Source organism: Trachypithecus francoisi, unplaced genomic scaffold (genome assembly GCF_009764315.1).
Source record: "Trachypithecus francoisi isolate TF-2019V2 unplaced genomic scaffold, Tfra_2.0 Lachesis_group8, whole genome shotgun sequence".
Classification (NCBI taxonomy): domain Eukaryota; kingdom Metazoa; phylum Chordata; class Mammalia; order Primates; family Cercopithecidae; genus Trachypithecus; species Trachypithecus francoisi.
In genome coordinates, this window is record NW_022681473.1 from 79707568 (window position 1) to 79729066 (window position 21499).

The following is a 21499-nucleotide window of genomic DNA, read 5'->3' on the forward strand; positions in this document are numbered from 1 at the left end:
AATACTTTAAACTCACCTGCCGGGACACTTACATCTTGTCTAAGCAAACAAGTAGCTTACTCAGTTATTTGAAATAACATAATTGTTTAAAATACCTGTTATTAGAGCATTTACAATATATTGGTTTGTGTTATATCAAGTTATTTGACTGGGTTTTCTTTTTGAGATAAGGTCTCACTCTGTCACCTAGGCTAGACTGAAGTGGCACTATCATGGCTCACTGTACTCTGGACGTCCTGGACGCAGGCAATGCTGCCCTCACAGACTCCTGAGTAGCTGAGACTACAAGCATGTGCCATCATACCAGCATTATTTTTAAAAGAAAAAAATATGCTTTCTCACTCTGTCCATCGTCTTTTCACTCCATTGATTGTTTCCTTTGCTGTGCAGAAGCATTGCAGTTTCAGATAACTCCAGTTGTTGATTTTTGCTTTTGTGGACTAGGCTTTTGTGATATTATTTGTACATTTTTTTTTCTCACATTAGTGTCCTGGAGCATTTCTCCTATGTTTTCCTCCAGTAGATTTGGTCTTTCAGGTTTTACATTAAGGTTTTCAATCTATTTTGAGTTGATTTTGGCATAGGATGAGAGGTGAGGGCATAATTTTATCCCCTGCATGTCAATATCCAGATTTGCCAGTAGTGTTGATTGAAAGACTGTCCTTTCCCCAGTAAATACTGTTGCTCCCTTTGACAAAATTGGGTTGGCTGTAGAGAGGTGTAAGAGTTTCTGGGTTCTCTGATCTGTTCCACTGGTTTACCTATTTTTACACCAGCACCTTGCTGCTTTGCTTACTGTAGCTTTGTAATATACTACATGTCAGTGTGAGTGTGAAATGTGTAGGATTAATTGTAAAACCCTTGTTGTAAAGTTTATGTTTGTAGTCCTTTTCAAATCTTCAATGAGCCAACTGGATTTGAAAAGTGTTCAAATATATCCTATGAACCGGTAAAGACTCCCAGGAAGTAGGGACTTTGATCACTGTGGGAAACACCGGGAATAAAGATAAATTGGTGGTCATGCTTCCGTTAACTACATCTCTGGATTCTTTAAAGAAAAAATTCTAGTGTTTACTTTCTTTTTTGGTTTGTTTTAGGTAAAAGTTGATTAATTGTTGCTGAGTCCTTTCATAGCTTGATTAGTCACCATTTCAAAATATGAAGATACTCTGATGGTCTGAATTCATTCTGAGCAAAAACATTGTCTTGAATAAGAAGTAATCATTTTTCATTGTATTTATGTAAAGGTTGAATTTTAGGATTAAACTTAGAAGAATAAGTTCAGCTGTTTACAGGTACAGGAGTTGAGTGCTGAAGCCCATAATGATTAAACTAAACACACTTAGATTAAACTTAACCAATTTTTAATTGTCTTTGGAAAAGTACATCTGTTACTTGGGTGCCAGAGGGTGAGACTAAGTATCCCTTATGAGTTATACTCAAGGGGTCTTGTAGGAAAACAAGGAGAGAGAGAGAAAGAGATGGGTTTGTATGGATTTCTGGAACAGTCAGCTAATAGAAGTAACTATGAAGTTATCCTAATTATTCCTCTCTACCCCAATATTAAGCTTGTCCAAATAATTCATAATTGAGAACATTGCTTGTTTTAAACTAAAATGATGCTTGTCTCATTTTTCCACTTGTGTTATAGTATAAACCCAATTTGCCTATATTTACCATATCTAGGTCTATACTGGGCTTAAGCTAATGGGTAGATTGAACAGAGCTGAAGCAGACAAGAAGAAGCAGCCACAGCCCCTTCCCCCTCCATGTGGTCAAAAAATACATTTTTCACTTAAAATTTCCTGTTTTAAATTTCCAGAAACATGGATTCGGGCACACTGCAAGCCTTCCAGAGGGAGCTCTGTTGCTCTATCTGCAGGAACTACTTAATAGACCCGGTCACCATTGACTGTGGACATAGCTTTTGCAGGCCCTGCCTTTGTCTCCTCTGGGAGGAAGGCCAGGCTCCAACAGGCTGTCCTGTGTGCGGGAAAATCCCCCAGAGGACTGACTTCAACACCAATATTGCTCTCAAGAAGTTGGCTTCTCTTGCAAGGCAGAGCAGACCTCACAACACCAACAGCTCGGAGAAGCAGATCTGTGTGCTACATGAAGAGGACAAGGGGCTCTTCTGTGAGGACGAGCAGAGACTCCTCTGTGGGCCCTGCTCTGAGTCACCAGAGCATGAGGCTCATGGCCACAGCCCAATAGGATGGGCTGCTGAGGAGTGCAGGGTAAGTGACACCTCCAATGCAATTGGGAATCCACAGGATCGTAAATGAGAGACAAAATGAGAGCTTAGGATAATAAAGGTGGAGAGAATGGAGATGGGGAGGATCTGAATTTTCAATATAAATCTCTAGATATAAATGTGTCCTGGGAACATGATTTGCTTTTGCTGCAAGCTTGACTTCTCCAGATCCAGGGTATATGAAAGCCAATTTCTTCGAAAATTGATTAGCTGTTGGATCTCCTCAAACTCTCTACGATATGTTTCTGTTACCTCTGATATTCCAAATATTAGAATCAAATTAGGTTATCTTGTAAAAAACCTGACCAGTTCACGGGAACTCAAATTTACTGTTCTCTCAACAACAGGCTTTTCTCATGAAAAGTGAATAACATATCCAGTAATGTCTTATCTGCTACTGAAGGTCATGTCTACTTTGCAGGAGAAACTTCTAAAGAAAATGGATCCTTTATGGAGGAGCACTCAAGAAATGCAAAACAATCTAAATCAGGAAATTAGCAAAATCCATTCATTAATGGTAGGAAAAAAATGTTTTATATTTTTTCATGCAGATTGGCACAATGCTAGCTTAGACTTCTTAGCTGAATTCTGCTTACCAGTTACAAAATAGCAGCGTCTTCTTCCCAGAAAAAAACAAAGAGTGGTTTCAAATGATCTATCAGCAGTTATCATTATACAGGCCAAGAGGAGCTGGTGCAAAAAATACTAGTATGTACATGTATATGAAATAAACAGGGCATGATAGATATTCCTGATGTAATCTTGAGGGTTTGCATAAAACTTCCAAGGCACTGAGAGTAGGATAGCACTGACTTGTTCAAAGCATTGTATTCACATTGAGTAGTTTAAAGTTTTGCTGTGAAGGAGAGGAGAGAAATAGAGATATAAGTGGGGAAAAAAAACTTGAAGTAATTTCTTTAAAAACTCGGTAGTAGAGTGTACACTGAAATATTTAAAATGTTTAGAAGAATCAGGCAAAGGAACAAGAGAAATTAAGAAAAACCAAGTAAAAAAGACAATAATTAATGAAGTAAGAATCCCGAAGAAGCATCACAAGAAGGGATCTTGAATCCTTTTGAGGTATCGATTTATACAGGAAGGGAGACTAAGAGGAACATGAAGAATGGATGGGAAGAGGAGGCTAGCAAATTTTCAAGAATCTTTCCAAGTATGAGACACAGAGCTTATGAGTTTACTGCTGGCATATCCTAGGAGAATAAAATTTGAAGTGTTAAGTGTTTTGTGGAGAGTGAGGAGATACAATTCTTTTAACTGAGTATCTCTGCAGGACTATGCGGCATTCAGGAAGGGGATGATCAGGTATCAATATCAGAAGATGCGCCAATTTCTCCTGGAGGAGGAGCAACTCCATCTGGAGACACTAGACAGAGAAGCAGAAGAGATTGTTCGACAACTCCAAGACAGTGAAGTAAGAATAACCCAACATATAAAAAAGACGAAAGACATGTACAGAGAGCTGTGGGAGATGTGCCACATGCCTGATGTGGAGCTACTCCAGGTGAGGAGGGAGGGTCCATCATCCAGAGTCAGGAAACCTTTGTTGGGCAATGCTGCCAGGACATTCATATGTTACCTGCAAATGCAACTACTCTTAGCTAAGTGACACATGCTCCTTGACTCCGTCATTACATTTGTCCAGTCACTTATTTTTGCATATTCTGGTAATCTTTGGGAGATTTTTGCCATTTTGGTAGAAATGGACAAAATCCATTAGGACAAAATCTTCTTCAGTATAATCAGGAGTACTAGCCACAAAGAAATGTTATCCAAAATCAATCAAATGCTAGGCCAGGAGAATATTAGCTTTGTTAATAAAACTCAATTTATGTTCCCTAGTACATCCTCACTTCTTGAGATTAAGCCTGGAGGATGAGTGACACTGACAACCTACATTGCCATGTACATCATTCCATAGTCTTATTCTCAGCTCCTCATTCCTATTGCCCACTGAGGAAGCCCACCATGGTTCAGATGAGGTTCTGTTATTAACACAGCCTTGGATGGTTCCTTAGAGGTGTATCAATAAAACTACCTTGTTAACCCAGAAAAACAACAAAGAATACTAGGGAAAGTAGGACAGAATTCTTGTGATTACATACCTATGTTTTTCTTTGCAGGACTTGGAAAACATACTGGAATGGTGAGTTACACTAATGAACTTTGATTTCTGAGAAAGTCATTCCCTTATTGATAAAGTCAATGTACCATTGAAAAACGTGGGGGTTAGGTTCACTAACCACCTTCCTGTAATTCCACATAGTTGAAAATCTAAGTATAACTTCTGCCTTTTCCAAAACCAAACTATGAATGACCTCTTATTGACTGGAAGCCTGTCGATACCATAAATAGTCAATTAACATATATTGCATGTTATATGTATTATATGCTATATCCTAACAATAATGTCAGCTGGAGAAAAAAATATAATTGCACAAATTGGAAGGAAGAGAAAATATATTTATTGCTCATTAAGAGGTTAGTCACCATAAGGGTCTTCATCTTCATTGTCTTCACATTGAGTAGGCTGAAGAGGAGGAGGAAGAGAAGATAGTGTCTCAGCAGTGGCAGAGGCAGAAAGAAAAGAAATGGAGGAAGTTGAGCAGGAGGCAGGAGAGACAGGCAAGCTAGGTGAAACTTTCATTGAAAAAAATCCACTTAGAAGTGGGCCCCCAAATTTCAAAACCTTGTTGTTTAAGGATCAACTATATGTTTTGAGGTATTTAGCATTGATCTGTGGCTATGTTCCACTTTGGTTTCAAAGGAGAACCTGAGACCTTAAGCTTCTTTGTCTCAGAAGTGTCCTTCTTATGTGGCTGAATGAAAATGTATCTAACAACAGTGTGCCATTCTGGATTTTCTTCTACCCACTCACCCCATCTTCTCCATCCCTGCCCCAGCAAATCTTAAGAAGAAGATTACTCTGAGTTATCACAAAAGAGTCTCCTATTCTGGAGAGGCGAGAGGTGAAAAAGAGAGGAGGGAGGGAAATGCCCTAAACACAAGAAAGGGAGGGAGGTTTTGTTCCCAGGGACATCAATAGCCAGGCCCTGCTCCATCACTGCACTCCCCTGTTATAGGCAGAATCTAAGAGGGGAATGGCAGCCTCAGGAACCTCAGCACCAGGGCTGACAGGCTGGAAATTGACTCCTTTGGTTTGAACAAAAGTTCAAAACCTTTAGTGTCAGTGGGCATTCCCTGTAAGACCCTGACTGCATCATTGGTGACATCTACAGGTTGAGGTCCCAAAGGCTTTGGCTGAGTTTTCTTCTCTCAGCAAGAATCCCAGGGTATCTGTATACTTTGAAGAGGCCAGAGGGGCAGAGGGAAGAAATCACACTCAGTAATTTTAAATTTGGGTCATGTATGAGAGAATGGAGAAACTACACTTTAACATGTTAAATTTAGATAAAAGTAACATTGCTATATCCCCAATATGGTTGAGTAAAATGTATGCTGAATTTAATATAAAAGGGAGATTTCTCAAGAAATATCTTGGATGAAAATCTGAAACATTTGTATGATTGTGTGATTATCCCTGGGCCTGAAAGTATAACTGAGGTTGTTCTTTGCAGGACAGAGTTGCTGCAAATGGAAAAGCCCCAGCCAGTGAACCCAGAACTGACTTCCTGGCCCATCACTGGAGTGCTAGATATGCTCAACAACTTCAGAGGTAAGAGCCAACTGCTTGGCAGTACAGCCTTAACTTCTGTTTAGTGGGTTGCTTGGTTGAGCCATTTCCCATTTTAGTTTTATTTCTTCTGACATAAAAGCGAACTTACAATATATTATAGAAATGATATTTATCATAAACATTAGAAATCTTTGACCAACCAATGAACTAAAGCTTCCATAAATGAAACAACTCTACTGCTGTAAGATATATTTCACAACAACTGGAAGCTGAAGGTTCTGTGAAAATGGCCCAAACATGTAAGGCAGCCGTTAGACAACATAGGGCTAAAACCAGAGTTAGACTAAATGAAGCAGTGATTGATCAGGTCATGTAAAAGCAGAACATGATCATTATTTTCAGAAACTTCTCAACTGCACATATATGGATGTCCATCAAATTTTGACGTTTAAAAATGGAGCAGGTGAGACCGGGCAGGGTGGCTCACGCCTGTAATCCTACCAAGGCTGAGGTGGGCAGATCACCTGAGGTCAGCGGTTGGAGAACAGCCTGACAAACATGGCAAAACCCCATCTATACCAAAAATACAAAAGTTAGCTGGGCATCTTGGCACATGCCTCTAATCCCAGCTACTCAGGAGGCTGAGGCAGCAAAATCCCTTGAGCCCAGGAGGCTACAGTGAGCCAAGATTGCACCACTGCATTCCAGCATGGGCAGCAGAGTGAGACTCTGTCTCAAAAAAAAAAAAAAAAAAAAAGTAACAGGCACCGTTTATATCCCATTGAATAGGAGCATCATATGAGAGTGAAGTCTATTTGTTAATTATATTGAATACAAGCAATCCAAGTGGCATTTTCTACTAAATAAATAACGTTACATATCTCTTGAAACAAATCAAGCAAAGCCAGACATTAAATCATTGATTCACACAATTAATGACATTTGTTTATTTGTTTTTCTCTGTGATTTTAAGGATTCTTTGGTGCTGTGGAAATCGTAACAACCCTTGATCTTCATAGATAAGAGTCTCCAAAGTCTTTTTGCTCCCTGTATTCTGTCTCTTACAGGAGGTACAAATAAAGCCAGTACCTGGGCAGATAACATTTGACCCCCACGTAACTCCTTGATCTGATTTTTGTTCTTTTTGCAGTGGATGATCCTCTGAGTAAGGAAAGGGCGAGTTACTACATGAACCTTTCTGAGGATGTGAGAAATGTGATATTTGGAAATGACCATGATGGTGCGCCCAGGGAGTCCCAGAGAGCAGAGAACTTTGCTGCATGGGGAGCTCAGGCCTTCTCCTCCGGCAAGCATTACTGGGAAGTGGACGTAACCCACTCCTCCAACTGGATTCTGGGAGTCTGTAAAGATTCCGGGACAGCAAACACAAATCATGTTCCTGCTTTTGAGGAAGCATTTTTTCTATTTTCTTCAAAGAGAAACAACCTTTATAGCCTCTCCAACATCTTTGCTCCCTTAACTCACTATGTGCAAAGACCTTTGGGTCGGGTTGGGGTGTTTCTGGATTATGACAACACAGTTGTGAGCTTTTATGATATCTCAAAAGGTTCCCTCATATACAGCTTTTTCCCATCCTCTTTGTCTTCCCTTTTGACACCTTTCTTTTGTATTGGTTCCCCATGAAAGTCAGGTTTCATTATGATTTCTTAGGGAGCTCTTTCACCTGAAAAATCCTCCAATCTCAAGACCTTCTCATGTGAAACAGTAGGACAATGTGTGAGCATCTTTGAGCTCATTGTAACTTGAGGAAACAAAATTATTATCTGGTATGAAATGGGTAATCACACTGACATTATACACTTGTTTCCTAAATTTTACTTTAATCAAGGGTTGTGAAAAACTATAACTGTCTGATTCCTGGACATTTTTTATGCCCCAAAATGAAACCCAAAACCCTTTATGGTTACTCTCTATTCATTGCACCTTCCCCACCCATTCGACTCACAACGCCTTTTGTACTTTAGATCACTGTGGATTTGTGTATTGTAGACACTTTATGCAAAGCAAATAATACAAAATATAGTCTGGATCATCAGTTACTAAAAATTACTGATTTTTGTAAACGTGTAAAATATGTTAATTATAAGAGTGAACTGAATTGTCTTACTGATGTATACACTCAATGATAGCTCTTGCTTTCAATGGTCCTTGCATGCATTCCAAAGTAGCATTATAAAATGCAAACTTAGACTGGAAAAACTTTGAAGAAGTTTGTTTTGATGTAAATAATTTTTAGCCGAAAAAAATCTTTTTCTTTCTTTTTTTTTTTGGCTTCTAGCATAGATTACTTATTTATTATTTTAGTTTTTTGAGACAGTGATTCCCTCAATACCCCAGGCTGGAAATACAGATGTGTGACATGGGCTCACTGCAACTTCTGCCTCCCAGGTACTAGTGATTTTCAGTCTCCTGAGTTGCTCGGATTACACGCCCGTGTCACCATGCCTGGCTAATTTTTGTATTTTCAGTCGAGAGAACAGGATTTCACCATGTTGGCCAGGCTGGTCTGAAACTCCTGACCTCAAGTGATATGCATGCCTCAGCCTCCCAAAGTGCTGACATTATATATGTGAGTCACCAAACCCGGCTGATTCTTATCTTTAATGTTCTCATAAATGCTGGATTCAGACAAACTACTGGTTTATTAAAATCATTATATTGTCATCTATGTTTTCTTCAATGTTAATGTCAAATTGGGAGTCTTGCTCCTAAAAGATCAGTAATTGTGCATTGTCATTAATGATAAATTTGCTCCATCCTTACTATGTGCCATTCTTTGCAAAGGATAAACAGCTTGTGAGTCAGATCTGGAGTTAATGAAACCTTCAGATTCTGTAAGCAAATAAGTAGAGACCCTTTGTTTAAATTGTCTGAAACAGTCCTTGCCTCTGTGATGTTTCCCTCTTATTGGGAAGCTAACTCATATGGCTCTAAAAATAGTGTACTCCTAAGTGTTGTTAAGAGTTTGCAGGTAGATAAATCTTCAATGCTTTCAACGAATTTCCCTTTTCTTAAAAAGTCTCTGTGAAACCCATCTTCTAAAACTTCTTGCTTCAACGTAATTTTAGAAAAAACAGGAACCAAATACAGAGGTGGTGGCAAAGGCTACAGCCAAATTGAAGGGTCACAGCAGCATCGCAGGCAGGACGCCCAGAAGAAAGCCAGGCAGAAAACATCAAAACCTCTGGAGACTACGCATGCGCCTTGTGCTTCTCTTGAAACCCAACGCCAGCGGTGACTCCAGCACATCTATGGTCCTTCAGTCTTGCTGTCTCCAGATCCAAGTTACCTGTTAACAAAAGTTTTGGAACCCGTTTTCATTTGGATAGAAAAGGGGGTCAGAAAATTAAGAACTTTACTAGATTTGGGCAGAGCAAGCTGGGATGGCATGGTCGGGGTTGAGATTAGCTGTGGATAAAGAAACTTGTACTTGGAGAATAGGGGAATTTGCTGTGAATTTCTCAAAGACGATATTGAACCAAGGTCATACATCCCTGGTTAAACGTTTGTAAATAGATTATTTTACAGGACTCTCCCTGAAAAGTGAAACTTTGAAGAATGACCTGTGGGTGGTATTAGGAAAGAAATAGAGGCCATAGTGAGGGAAGAAAGGAGGGATGAAGGGAGAAGAGAATGTGAACTGGCATGCCAGACAGACTAAAAAAAAAAATGAAAACAAAAGCAAAAATTACACATTCCAGACACTTCTCAAAGAAAAACTTTATGCAGCCATCAAACATGTGAAAAAAGGTTTATAATCACTGATCATTAGAGAAATGCAAATCAAAGCCACAATGAGATATCATCTCAAGCCAGTTAAAATGGCAATCATTAAAAAGTCAGGAAACAACAGGTGCTGAAGAGGACGTGGAGAAATAGGAACGCTTTTGCTCTGTTGTTGGGAGTGTAAATCAGTTCAACCATCGAAGAAGACAGTGTAGTGATTCCTCAAGGATCTAGAACCAGAAATACCATTTGACCCAGCAATCCCATTACTGGGTATATACTCAAAGGATTGCAAATCATTCTACTATAAAGACACATGCACACGTATGTTTATTCCAGCACTGTTCAGCATAGCAAAGACTTGTAACCAACCCAAATGCCCATCAAGGATAGACTGGATAAAGAAAATGTGGCACATATACACTATGCAATACTATGCAGTCATAAAAAAGGATGAGTTTGGCAAGGTGCCGGGGTCATACCTGTAATCCCAGCACTTTGGAAGGCCGAGGCAGTTGGATCACGAGGTCAGGAAATCGAGACCATCCTGGCTAATACGGTGAAACCCTGTGTCTACTAAAAATACAAAAAATAAATTAGCTGAGCATGGTGGTAGGCACCTGTAGTCCCAGCTACTGGGGAGGCTAAGGCAGGAGAATGGTGTGAACACAGGGGTGGAGCTTGCAGTGAGCCAAGATCGTGCCACTGCACTCCAGCCTGGATGATAGAGCCAGACTCCTTCAAAAAAATAAATAAATAAACAAATAAGTAAATACATTTTAAAAAATAGATGACTTCATGTCCTTTGCAGGGACATGGATGAAGCTGGAAACCATCATTTTCAGTAAACTAACACAAGAACAGAAAACCAAACATTGCATGTTCTCATTCATAAGTGGGAGCTGAACAATGAGAACACATGGGCACAGGGAGGGGAACATCACACATCAGGGCCTGTCCAGGGGTTGGGGGATAGGGGAGGGATAGCATTAGGAGACATACCTAATGTAGATGACAGGTTGATGGGTGCAGCAAACCACCAAGGCACGTGTATACCTATGCAACAAACCTGCACGTTCTGCATATGTATCCCAGAACTTAAAGTATAATTTTAAAAAAAGTAAAGCACAAAGAAATAAACAAAAACCCTACAGATTCCAAGAAAGTGTGGCTTAGGTATTTGATATGTAGGGGGGAAAAGGCAGGCAAAAATTATAGTAAAGCGACATTTACTTTGGAGTTTGAAGAAATTGGTGGGTCTTGCTTTCAATATGTCAAGGATGTGACTTCTCAATTTATGAATAACAACATCCCCCAATAAATCTGTGTGCTAATTAATAACAGACACTCCCACATTTTTATCAAGGTCCAACCTAATCCTAATTCAGATATTCATTCTAATTAATGCCATCATCTCAGAATTTCAAAGATATTTGTTGGTCAGTTAGTGACTATTAGTTATCCTTAGAAAGAAACTGTTTGAGAGGAACATTTGGAGGTACCTATCAATTTTTAATTCTACATATATTTTAAAAACTAATATCATTAGTATGGAAATTCCCACAAAAATGCACAAGGATATATGTTTATTATGTATATTGTGGCAATATTTTCAATATAACAAGGGAGAGACTATAGTTTAACAAAACACTGTGTAATCTATTGTACTCTCTATAAATATGAACAACATCTGCACATACTCATAATCAGCCACTTGCTTAGCTAAAAAATGTGATCTCATGGAATTAAAAAGTAAAACAGAGGATCCTAGTGGCTAGGAAGTGTAGAAGGCAGAGGGTATAGGGAGAGGTACAATATTAAATATAATTAAATATAATGATTAATAAAAGAGAAAATAAATACAATTTAAAAATACAAAATTATACATAGATGGGAGGTATAACTTGTAATGTTCTATAACATTGCAAGATGATTATAGTTAACAATAATATATATACTTTTAAACAGCTAGAATGAGGATGTTGCCAGTTTCCTAAAAAAAAAAAGATAAATGTTTGGGATAATGTTCTAAATAGTCTGATCTGATTACTATGCATCATATGTATCAAGCCATCACTACCCTACAAATATGTAAAAGTATGTGTCTATAAAAAATAAAAAAATTTAAAGTACTGATTCCTTGATATCCTTGTATAGTGGTAGTTTATTTTTCTAATATTCTTTTAATGGGCAATCTGACAAAAAATGGTTTGATCTGCAAGATAACAAGAACAAATGTGAAAATATATGAGTCAGAGAACTCATATAATTTTTTAGGCATGTTAGTGGAGCAGGGACCTATTGAATTTTCTCAAGTCAGCAAAATTTTCAAATGTATAGGCATAAATTGTTCTTAAAATATTTGTACTGACTTATGGATATCTGGATGACCTATGAGTTTGCCTGTTTATTCTTCATTTGAACTCCCCCTCTCCATTTTTTAAATGAATCTCATTGGGAATTATTAATTTAATTTATCTATTTAAAGAGACTACTTTTGAATTTGTTGATTTATCTTTTGCATGTTTTTTAATCAATTTTCTGCAATTTAAAAATTTTTTTTTAGTTTTTTAACATGAATTTGCTTTTATCTGGCTGTTTGTGACAGACCTTTCTTTGTTAATAACAGATGCATTTAATGATATACATTTTTTGTTCGCATTGTCTTAAATACATTTCAAAAGTTTTTGTTTTGTATTTTGAATATTATTTAATTAAACATTTTCTTCATTGTTTTTCTCTAGTGCATGTATTTGCAGGGAAACTATAAAAGAGAGGGGAGGGAATGTGTTTTTCTAATGATATTTAAAACAACTACTAACAGTTGAAATTAATTTTAATAAAACATTGTAACCCAATATATCCAAAATGTTTTCAACATAATAAACATGACTAATATTAGTGAGATATTTTATATTCCTTTTTTTGAGACAGAGTCTGGCTTTGTCACCCAGGCTGGAGGGCAGTGACTGGATCCTGTCTAGCTGCAGTGTCAACCTCTCGGGCTATAGCAATCTTCCCACTTCAGCCTCCCCAGTACTTGGGACTACAGGTTCATGCCACAGTGCTCCACTAATTTTTATTTTTTTGGAGAGATGAGGTTTCGCAATGTTACCTAGGCTTGTCTCAAACTCCTTTCCTGTGTCCACCTCTCAATGTGCTGGGATGACAGGCTTGAACAATAATGTTTATACATTTTAGGAAGAAATTCCTAAGCTTACTTCGGTTTTAAAAAGAAGGGTAGATTGGAATTTACTTTCTTTAAACTCAATCGTTTCTAAAACTCTAAATTAGACTCAAGTATTAAAGGCCCCAGGAAGACAATTTTAGAAGACAAGTTTTCAAAGTGAGCCAGGCTAGATGCTTTATAATTGAGCATTCACTGGATGTATCTTGGCATCCTGATGGCCAGTACTGAGGGTTTCTATTTTTTTAAATAATGTGAAAGACAGAACCTTGTTCCATATACACTGTGTAGAATTTCCAGGGTTAGAAACTTTTCTTAAAACACTTCCCTACATTCTTTTTATGTATGTATTTTTTGAAAAATTTAAACTATGCATGGATACACTCTTAATAGAAGATTAGGTTTCTTCAGTTTCAAAGGCAAAACCGAGTCCTTTTGATTGGCTCTACTTAATTTTATAATTGCTTTATCAATTAAAATTAAAAAATAACTTCTACAAATACATTCCAATGATAGATAAGTAAATCAGTTGTCTGATGTCATTATACAATGTTACTTTTTTTTTTTTTTTTTCTTTTGAGATGGAGCCTGACTCTTTCACCCAGGCTGGAGTGAAGTGGCAGGAAATCGACTATTACCAAATTCTATTACCAAGTTCAAGTTCCGTTCCATACAAATAGCATCAATAGGGCATGCTTTCGTTGTTATTGTTCTATATGACTGTTCATGAAGTAACATCTAGCATTCTTAAAAGAACCTTAGTGCCAGGGCTACAGTGAACTTATACTCTGTAGCCGCAACCTTGAGAGAAGTGCCTCTGGGCAGTCCTCTCTGCTGCCCAACAGAATCTCAGCACCACCTCACTGGATCCAGCTCCATCACTGTGCCTGGCCACCTCAAGCTATTCCAGAAGGTCAATTTCTGGAGTATGTCCTGATCCTCTCCTCCTCCAAGCATCCCTCTTGGTCCTTGCAGGATCCCTCCAGGACCCTACCTAGAAGCCTTTTCGCCTGTCCTTGCTCCATCACACCTTGTCCAGGAATGTATTATAAGCCTGGTGTGGTGGCTTACACCTGTAATCCCAGTACTTTGGGTGCCCTAGGCAGATGGATCACTTGAGGTAAGAAGTTCGAGACCAGCCTAGCCAACAAGGTGAAACCCCCTCTCTACTAAATATACGAAAATTAGCAGAGTGTGGTGACTCATGCCTTACTCCCATCTACTTAGGAGGTTGAGGCATGCGAATAGCTTGAATCTGGGAAGCAAAATGTGAAGTGAGTGAGATTGCAGCACTGCACTCCAGCCTGAGCAACAGTGACGACCAGTGAGAAAAACAAATGATAGGTAGAGATAGTGGTACATATCTATCTACATATCTATGTATCTATGTATTTAGCTATATATAATATATAGGTATATTATACATATACATGAATATATGTATTATATATTGTTTAATTTGTAGTTTACTGCCAGTGTCATATATAATACATTATATATGTATTGCATATATGAGAGAGAGATCTCAGATTTATAGAATCATTTGCAAGCAGCTACCACGCCCATCTTCCACAATGGCTAATCATTTTACTGTGTGATTTACTCTCAGATGTGGTACTGCGGACCACAGTGTGTCTCCAGAAAATTATTAGCAAATTCAAGTGTAAGTTTTTGGCTTTAGAAAATGTTTCAATTAAGTCAGCTACACTTGGGAAATGACGTTAGGAATATGCACCCAAAGGGTTGATCTTAACTATTCGTTATTCCTAGTGGGAAGATTCTGGAGATTAAGGGATGTTTGGGGTGGCTGTCTTGCTCTGACAGGAGTAGGGATGGGGGATAGGTTTCTCCCCTATTCCTCTTGTGTTAATAATGGCGGGAGATTTTGGTTACTGGGAATAGTACCTACATGACCTGGATAAAGCACAAGCACTAAATGTCTTGGAAGGGTAAAGAGAGGGGCTGCAGGGACTGCAGGGAGGAGGAACTAAGGCTTTTTCAGAGAGTGTGCAGAGAGAAAGCAGTCAGCTTCTCTGTCCATCATGCACAGCTTAAAGATTAAAGAAAGCTCTGCTTTCTCCCTGCACATTCTCTTTGTATCTGTAAGAAAAAGTGGATGGGTTAAATTAGTGATCTGAAATGATTATTTTCCAGAAAGACAATTGAACCACTACCGAGATATATAAAGGCAGCTGGGTTTTCCGAGGCCACCCAACACAGCCTCCATGGGGGGCAGTGAAAGGAGACCCAGTTGTCCCCAGTTCTGGAGCTTTCGGGTTAGTCAGGAAAGTCTCAAGGAGGCAGGGGAGGGGTTGGGTTAACTAAAACACCTTCTGTAATCCGTGTATTAATGGGCCAGGCAAGGAAAGAAAAACTGGTAAACATGAGTTGATAGAAGAAAAATAGGAGAGAAGGTTTATTTTATTTTAAAAAATAATTTTCTGAAACCAAGTTCATATGTGTTTTACGGAAGAAATGACTAGAAATAACAGGAATAAAAATATGTGTGTTTAGCAAATAAAGTTCGTGGTCAGATAAATAATGTAGTTCAAAGGATGTTGGTGGTGAGATGAAGAACATGGTTTGTGTAAACTGTTGGGAATGAAAGATTTCCTGGAGTTGAAGAAAGATGGAAAGTTTCACAAACGAGTACTGAGAACATACTCATGTGGTCAGAAAATATGCTTTGTTATGGACAAAGGAGACAGCACAAAAATCCAGTGAAGATATTGGGTCAATGTAGCTATTTAGTTTTATTTCGAAACAATAGGAGTAAATAAGGTAGGTTTTAAAATTGAGAGAAAATGACAAAGAAAAAGTGAGAAAAAGAAAATGAGAGAGAGGAAATTAATATTGGAAGGTGATTGTTGAATAATGTCTCTGAGGATAGCTTGGAAGTCAGCTTATAAATATAGTGCAAAGCCTTAGAAAAGAAGAGACAAGTTGCACTAATGGGGTGAGATCTGGTTAGCAGGTAGTTTTTGAACGCTAAAAGTAAACATTTTGAAAACATCTTACCTCATTCTATGAAATAATATCCACTATTGTTTTTAAGAATAAAGAATCAGTGTGTAGGTAAAATATTTGACAATAAAGAAACTAAACAGATTTAGTAATGAGGTTTTTTTGTATTTAAGATAATTAATTATCAAATCATAAAGTACCATTTTTAAATAAAATGTAGATACTTGAGGGCAAATAGTTGAAGGCCAGATTTTGACTTCTGGTGCAAATACATATATATACGTACATACATAGAAAAGAAGGAAAGAAAAGGAAGAAAGAAAAGAGAAACCAGTCCCTAATTTTGGTTCATTCATTGCAACAAATTGCTAAATATCTTAAGATAAAACAATAAATAAAAAGACATGAATAAAAGTAGACTATGTGTCCCAATGATTTCATTATTACTTCAGGGTTATGTGAATCTATGGAGGAAGATGATCCATGCTGAGTATTGCAGAGTTTGTCATTTGCTTTATGAGGAAGAGGAATGTCACTTGGAGAGACTGGAATAGGAAAGAAAAGATAAGTAAAGACAGTAAAGACAGAATGAAATGAAAGGGGAAAGCCGTAGGAGGAATGTATAAGAAACTGAAGGGAATGTGCCATAAACCAGACCTGGAGCTGCTCCAGATTAGGACTGAGAAAAACAGAGTCCACTAGGAAAAATGACCTCATCCTCTTTGCCTTCTGTGATGTGTTTGGAATGATGCTTTCATGATGCTGGAAAGTGAATTGCTTGTGTAGTAATAAAAGAGACAAAGTCAGTTTTTCTTGATCCAGGAGCAAAAAAACAAAAAACAAAACAAAAAAAGAAAAACAGTAGAAAACACCCCAGAAAAAAATTTCCTTTCAAAATTCATTCAATTGCTGAAAAACTGCAGTAAAAAAATATTATTTGAAACTTTTTGAATTTGTATTTAAATATATTTAGATATTTAGAAATTTGGGATTCCATGCAATATATTTCCTCAATGGCCATTTCCTGTATACCAATTGCTATAACCTTTGGGCTCACCCATCCTTAGGAATCTAATAAATTAAGCCTTCACTATGAATTTTGTGATGAATGCTAAGACTTTCTCTCTTCCTTCTTACCTAATTTTAGAAATGCGAAAGGTAAATTTCTTCCTATATTCATGTTTTGAGAACTGTAACAGTTATCAGTCTAATACTGAAGTGTGAACATGATTTATGATGAAAATGTACCCTCCTTCATAGTACATGTAGTCTTCCCCTTCTTAAAAGGTAGAAAGGTTTTGTTTGTTTGTTAGGCAGGGCTATTAGTTTCAAGGAACTATAGAGAAAACACATAGAGAAAATTACCATTTCCAATTTTAATTTTCAACGTGTATAAAGAAATTGGCATATGGCCCCAAATTATGCCAGGACTTATGGCAGAAAGGTAAGTATTTCTGACAGTGTATAGTGAAAGCAAAGTGTAAAGAAGCAAAAGAAAAGATCCTCAAGGATCTGGGGCTTTTGTATGCAGCAGATGGTGGATTCCAACTACAAATGGAAATGCTATAGGGTGCATTTAGGGAAGCTGGGTCTTAGGAAGCAAGATGCCTGCCTAACCCAAGCTTGTCAAGCCCTAGCTTGTGGTTATTGACACTGAGCATCACAGTGGTGTATAACATTACACAAAAATACTTTCTATAATCATCAATGATATTAAAAACAGAGGAATATTTATAACAACAACCACAAAGTAAACTGGCAACTAATTTCACTGGATTTATCCCTTTCTCAAGAGATCCTTCGGCAAAGAAATCTCACAAAGAAATCTTTGAAAAGTGTATGGGGATTTTCTTTTTACTTTATTACACCTATGCATGTTTCAGTGAAAAATCCATAAATCTGACATAAAGTGATTGTTTAAAATAGGAGTTATTATTTACATTATTTTTCTGAGAATAAGAGCAAGTTGCTTTTGTTACTGACTTCGAATTATTAAAAATTTAAATGTTCTAGAAAATGTAACTGAGCTTAGCAATAATTTCTGTTCTTTATATATTTCCTGGAAATTTGTAATTTTCCCCATTTTTCTGGTTCAGGATTTGATTGTTATGAATATGGAGTAACCCTTGAACATCAGTGAACTTCTCTAGTGTACCTGCTGTCCTGACCCATATTTCCAGTGGTAACCTGGCATACATAGACACTATGTAAAGCCCACATTCATTAGAAGTTTATAACACTATGTTTTCATGTGACTGTTTTCTTATTCCTGCAGTTCATATTTCCTGGGATAATAAAATAACCACTTGTTACATTCCCCTTGTTTGAAGATCTGAGACAGTTACTCTTTGGTTCTGATTATCTCAATATTGCCCCAAGTCCCACAAAATCTAAGTGTTTTCTTGATGGCGAGGCCAAGCATTCACTTTTGGAAGATATCACTGAGAGGTGGATGTTGGGCAGTGTTGGAACTGGGCTGTTGGATTTTGCAAACATTCCTGGACAATAAGAAATGACATTCTGGTTAACTCCAAGAAAATTTTTCTACATTTTTGTGTCAAGAAGACTACTGGTGTCATCTCAAGACCTCTTCCCCAGTCTTTCCTCGGGATACAGAAAGGCCCCTAGGCCAGATGGGGGTATTTCTAGATTATAAATGTGGCATGGTAAGCTTTGTTAATGTGGCCAACAGTTTTCTTATTTGTAGCCTCTGAGGTTCTTTCCCTTACCCTCTTACACCTTTCCTTTGCTTTGCTTTGCATTAGCAGAATCAGGGATAGGTCAGTAACTTGACTGAAGGCATCAGAAACACCAACTTCTGAGAATGCTAACCTACTGACTACTCAATTTTCTTTATTTGTTTCTATGAAACTTTGCACCATCTTTAAAAGTGTGGAGGTATACATTTGTTTTGATTTTCATTAAATGATTCTCTCTTAGAATCCTGCACATGTCTTTTCTGTTAAGCTGTATCTTTTTTTCCCCTTGATTTCCAAGCCAGCCCAGGCAAATGAATACCTGAGTGTGTTTATCCAAACTCATGGGTTAATGCAAGAGCACAGGTTTCTTCCCCCTGAACTGGAATTTTATTTTCTCTGTTCCACGTGTTGCATCCTATAGACAGTTACCTGGGAACATGTCATTACCAGAATAGAAAGTAAGACTCACTTTTTGCTTCAGAAAATACAAAATACTGAGAATCCTCATTACATTTTAATAAAAATTACAATTTATTTAGGTCTTTGAAATGTTTAAAATACATGTGCAGTAAAATATCCTTATTATCAGAAATACCTATATTTTGATCATGTTAATTTTGTATGAAGCCTTTCCTTAAGTAGCGACTGGAAATTGGTTCCAGGATCCCCCATAGATACCAAAATCCGTGGATGCTAATAATCCTCAGATGTCCTTACATAAGATGGGGAAGTATTTGCATGTAGACTAAGCACATCCTCCAATGTACTTTAATTATCTCTAGATTACTTAAAATACTTAACGCAATGTAAATGCTATGTAGTAGTTGTTACACTGTATTATTTAGGGAGTAATGACAAGCAAAAAAGTCTGCACATGTGCAGTGAAAATGTAATCATTCAATTTTTTTTCCTGAAATGTTTTAATGCACAATGAGTTGAATCCGTGGGTGCAGAACCCTATCATATTAAGGTCCATCCTCATCTTGTATATAATCTCACTGTATATTAGAATACTACTATTAGAGCGATAAGGAAGGATGGATAAATACAGTCAGCTTTTTGTTTTGTTTTGTTTTTGAGACAGGCTCTCACTCTGTCACCCAGGTTGGGGTGCAGTGGTGAGGCACAGCGCACTGCAGCCTGGAACTCCCCAGATCAAGCAATCCTCCAAACTCAGCCTTCCACATAGCTGGACTAAGGTCCACCACGTTTCTGGACAGCAGAGAGTGGATCAGAAGTAAAGTAAGGTGCCAAGTCTGAACTCACAGAAGAGCAGAGAATCATGACAGTAACATACAGCAGTGTCCATATGGGTCCAAGATTCACATGCAGAGTGCCAGATGATAGAAGCAGGCAAGACAGGCTTCCAGAGCAAAGTCCAGGCCTTGGTTCACTTTCAAGGTACAGTTCAGGGGAATCAGATGCATTCCTTAACCTTGACTCCTTCCTGCTTGCTAAGACTTTCATCAGGGACAGTCTTCATGCTGTCCACGGGGGGTCTCCGAAACTGAGAGTATCAGTTGGCTTACATCTTCAGTGATTCAAGTCTGCAAGGTGAATATGATTGTGCTTCGGGGGGAAAGCAGAGAGGTCACTGTCTGTACTTACAATGGAGTTCACTTCAATGCTATAAACATCACCTCAGTCCTGCTTGTGGTCAAGTCCAGACTAGCAATCTGCCTTTGGGTCGAGCTGTTCTCCTACAAGATACCCACCTTGTTAAGATCTCTCGGTCGGGCAGGCTAAGCATCCAGAGTTCCTGTGTGGCAGCCGGCTGGGAAAGCCACCCTCAGGTGCTTCCCTCCGACGCCCGCGGCGGCGACTATGGTGGTGACTATGGTGGCAGCGGCTGCGATCCAAAGGGACCCCTCCAGGTATCTCGCAGGACAGAGTAGAGCGCGGTGTCTTGCAGGCCAGGGCGCAGTCCGGGTAGGTCAGGCGGGCACTGGGTCCTGGTACTTCTGGCACCTTGACGCAGGAGCCAGGCATCCGGGTTCAGGGTAGGAGAGTTGGGCGCGCCCCCGCGACAGCGCTCCTCCAAGCAGAGGCGTGTGGTCATGTAACCCGGCGGGTTCAGGGCTACCAGGAGCAAGAGGAGGGATTCCTATTCAACAAATGGTCCTGGGATAATTGGCAAGTCATATGTAGGAGAATGACACTGGACTTTGTGGCATAGGCAAACCTTATTATTATTCAATGAAACACTCACCTAGGACCTACTGGGAAGGTATTTTTCAGATGTAACCAAAGGTCCTACTCCTGTAACTAGCAAGTGTACCCAGGTAAGCCTGACTTCATCGGTGAAAGTCCTTTAAAGAAAGACACAGGCATTCCTTGAACAACACTTACAATAGCAAATGAGACTCTAATCTTCCAATTGCTCCCCATTGACTTTGGACCAAAGCTTTGAATCATGACCATTGGGACCCAGCCAGCTGAGGATTTTTCTTCCTGACTGACTTTAACAGGGATCTCATACTTGCTCAGGCAGCCCATCAACTGTGGAAAACAATTCCTTGCACTTGATTCATATGTGAATCTCCCTAGCTGTACATATATCTTATGGGTTCTGCTTTGATTTTTGAACCTTGACAGATTTTTTGAACCTTAGCAGACATAGGGCTGATAGATTTGTCTTCACTGTTCTGACACTCTTGACTCTAAGTCTTTTGGGGGCTATTGGCAAAGAATTCCTCTGTTAGAAAATATTTGATTAGCCGCTTCTGAAGTCTCTTTTCTTTTTTTAATTGTCACACGACAGCAAAAATATTTGTTATAGAAAGAAAAATATAGTCCATCCCCATCATTTGGATTCTGTATTTGTGAATTAGTATACGTCCTAAAACTTGTTTATAATCCCCAAATTAATTATTATATTGCATTTCTAGTCTTCATAGAACATCATGCACTATGTGGAGAAAAGTATTAAAATAATAACTCATTTCACCCATGAGATTGACGAAGTTTTGTAAATTCAATAAGAGACCTCAAATAAG

The 21499-nt window shown here is 38.4% G+C and overlaps 1 protein-coding gene across 1 annotated transcript; it reads left to right on the top strand.

Annotated features, from left to right (window-relative positions):
• The first annotated feature begins 1826 nt into the window (after positions 1–1826).
• Positions 1827–7550, top strand: LOC117081350 (putative tripartite motif-containing protein 64B). The gene is made up of 6 exons (XM_033207151.1): positions 1827–2237; positions 2676–2771; positions 3543–3683; positions 4393–4415; positions 5848–5945; positions 7057–7550. Exons 1-6 carry the CDS (start codon positions 1827–1829, stop codon positions 7548–7550), a joined length of 1263 nt encoding a protein of 420 aa, XP_033063042.1.
• Positions 7551–21499: the final 13949 nt, after the last annotated feature.

Coding starts and splice junctions, on each gene's coding strand:
- LOC117081350 (XM_033207151.1), top strand. CDS start 1,827: ATGGATTCGGGCACACTGCAAGCCTTCCAGAGGGAGCTCTGTTGCTCT. Junction 2,238..2,675: donor GGGCTGCTGAGGAGTGCAGG/GTAAGTGACACC, acceptor TCTACTTTGCAG/GAGAAACTTCTAAAGAAAAT. Junction 5,946..7,056: donor TATGCTCAACAACTTCAGAG/GTAAGAGCCAAC, acceptor TTCTTTTTGCAG/TGGATGATCCTCTGAGTAAG.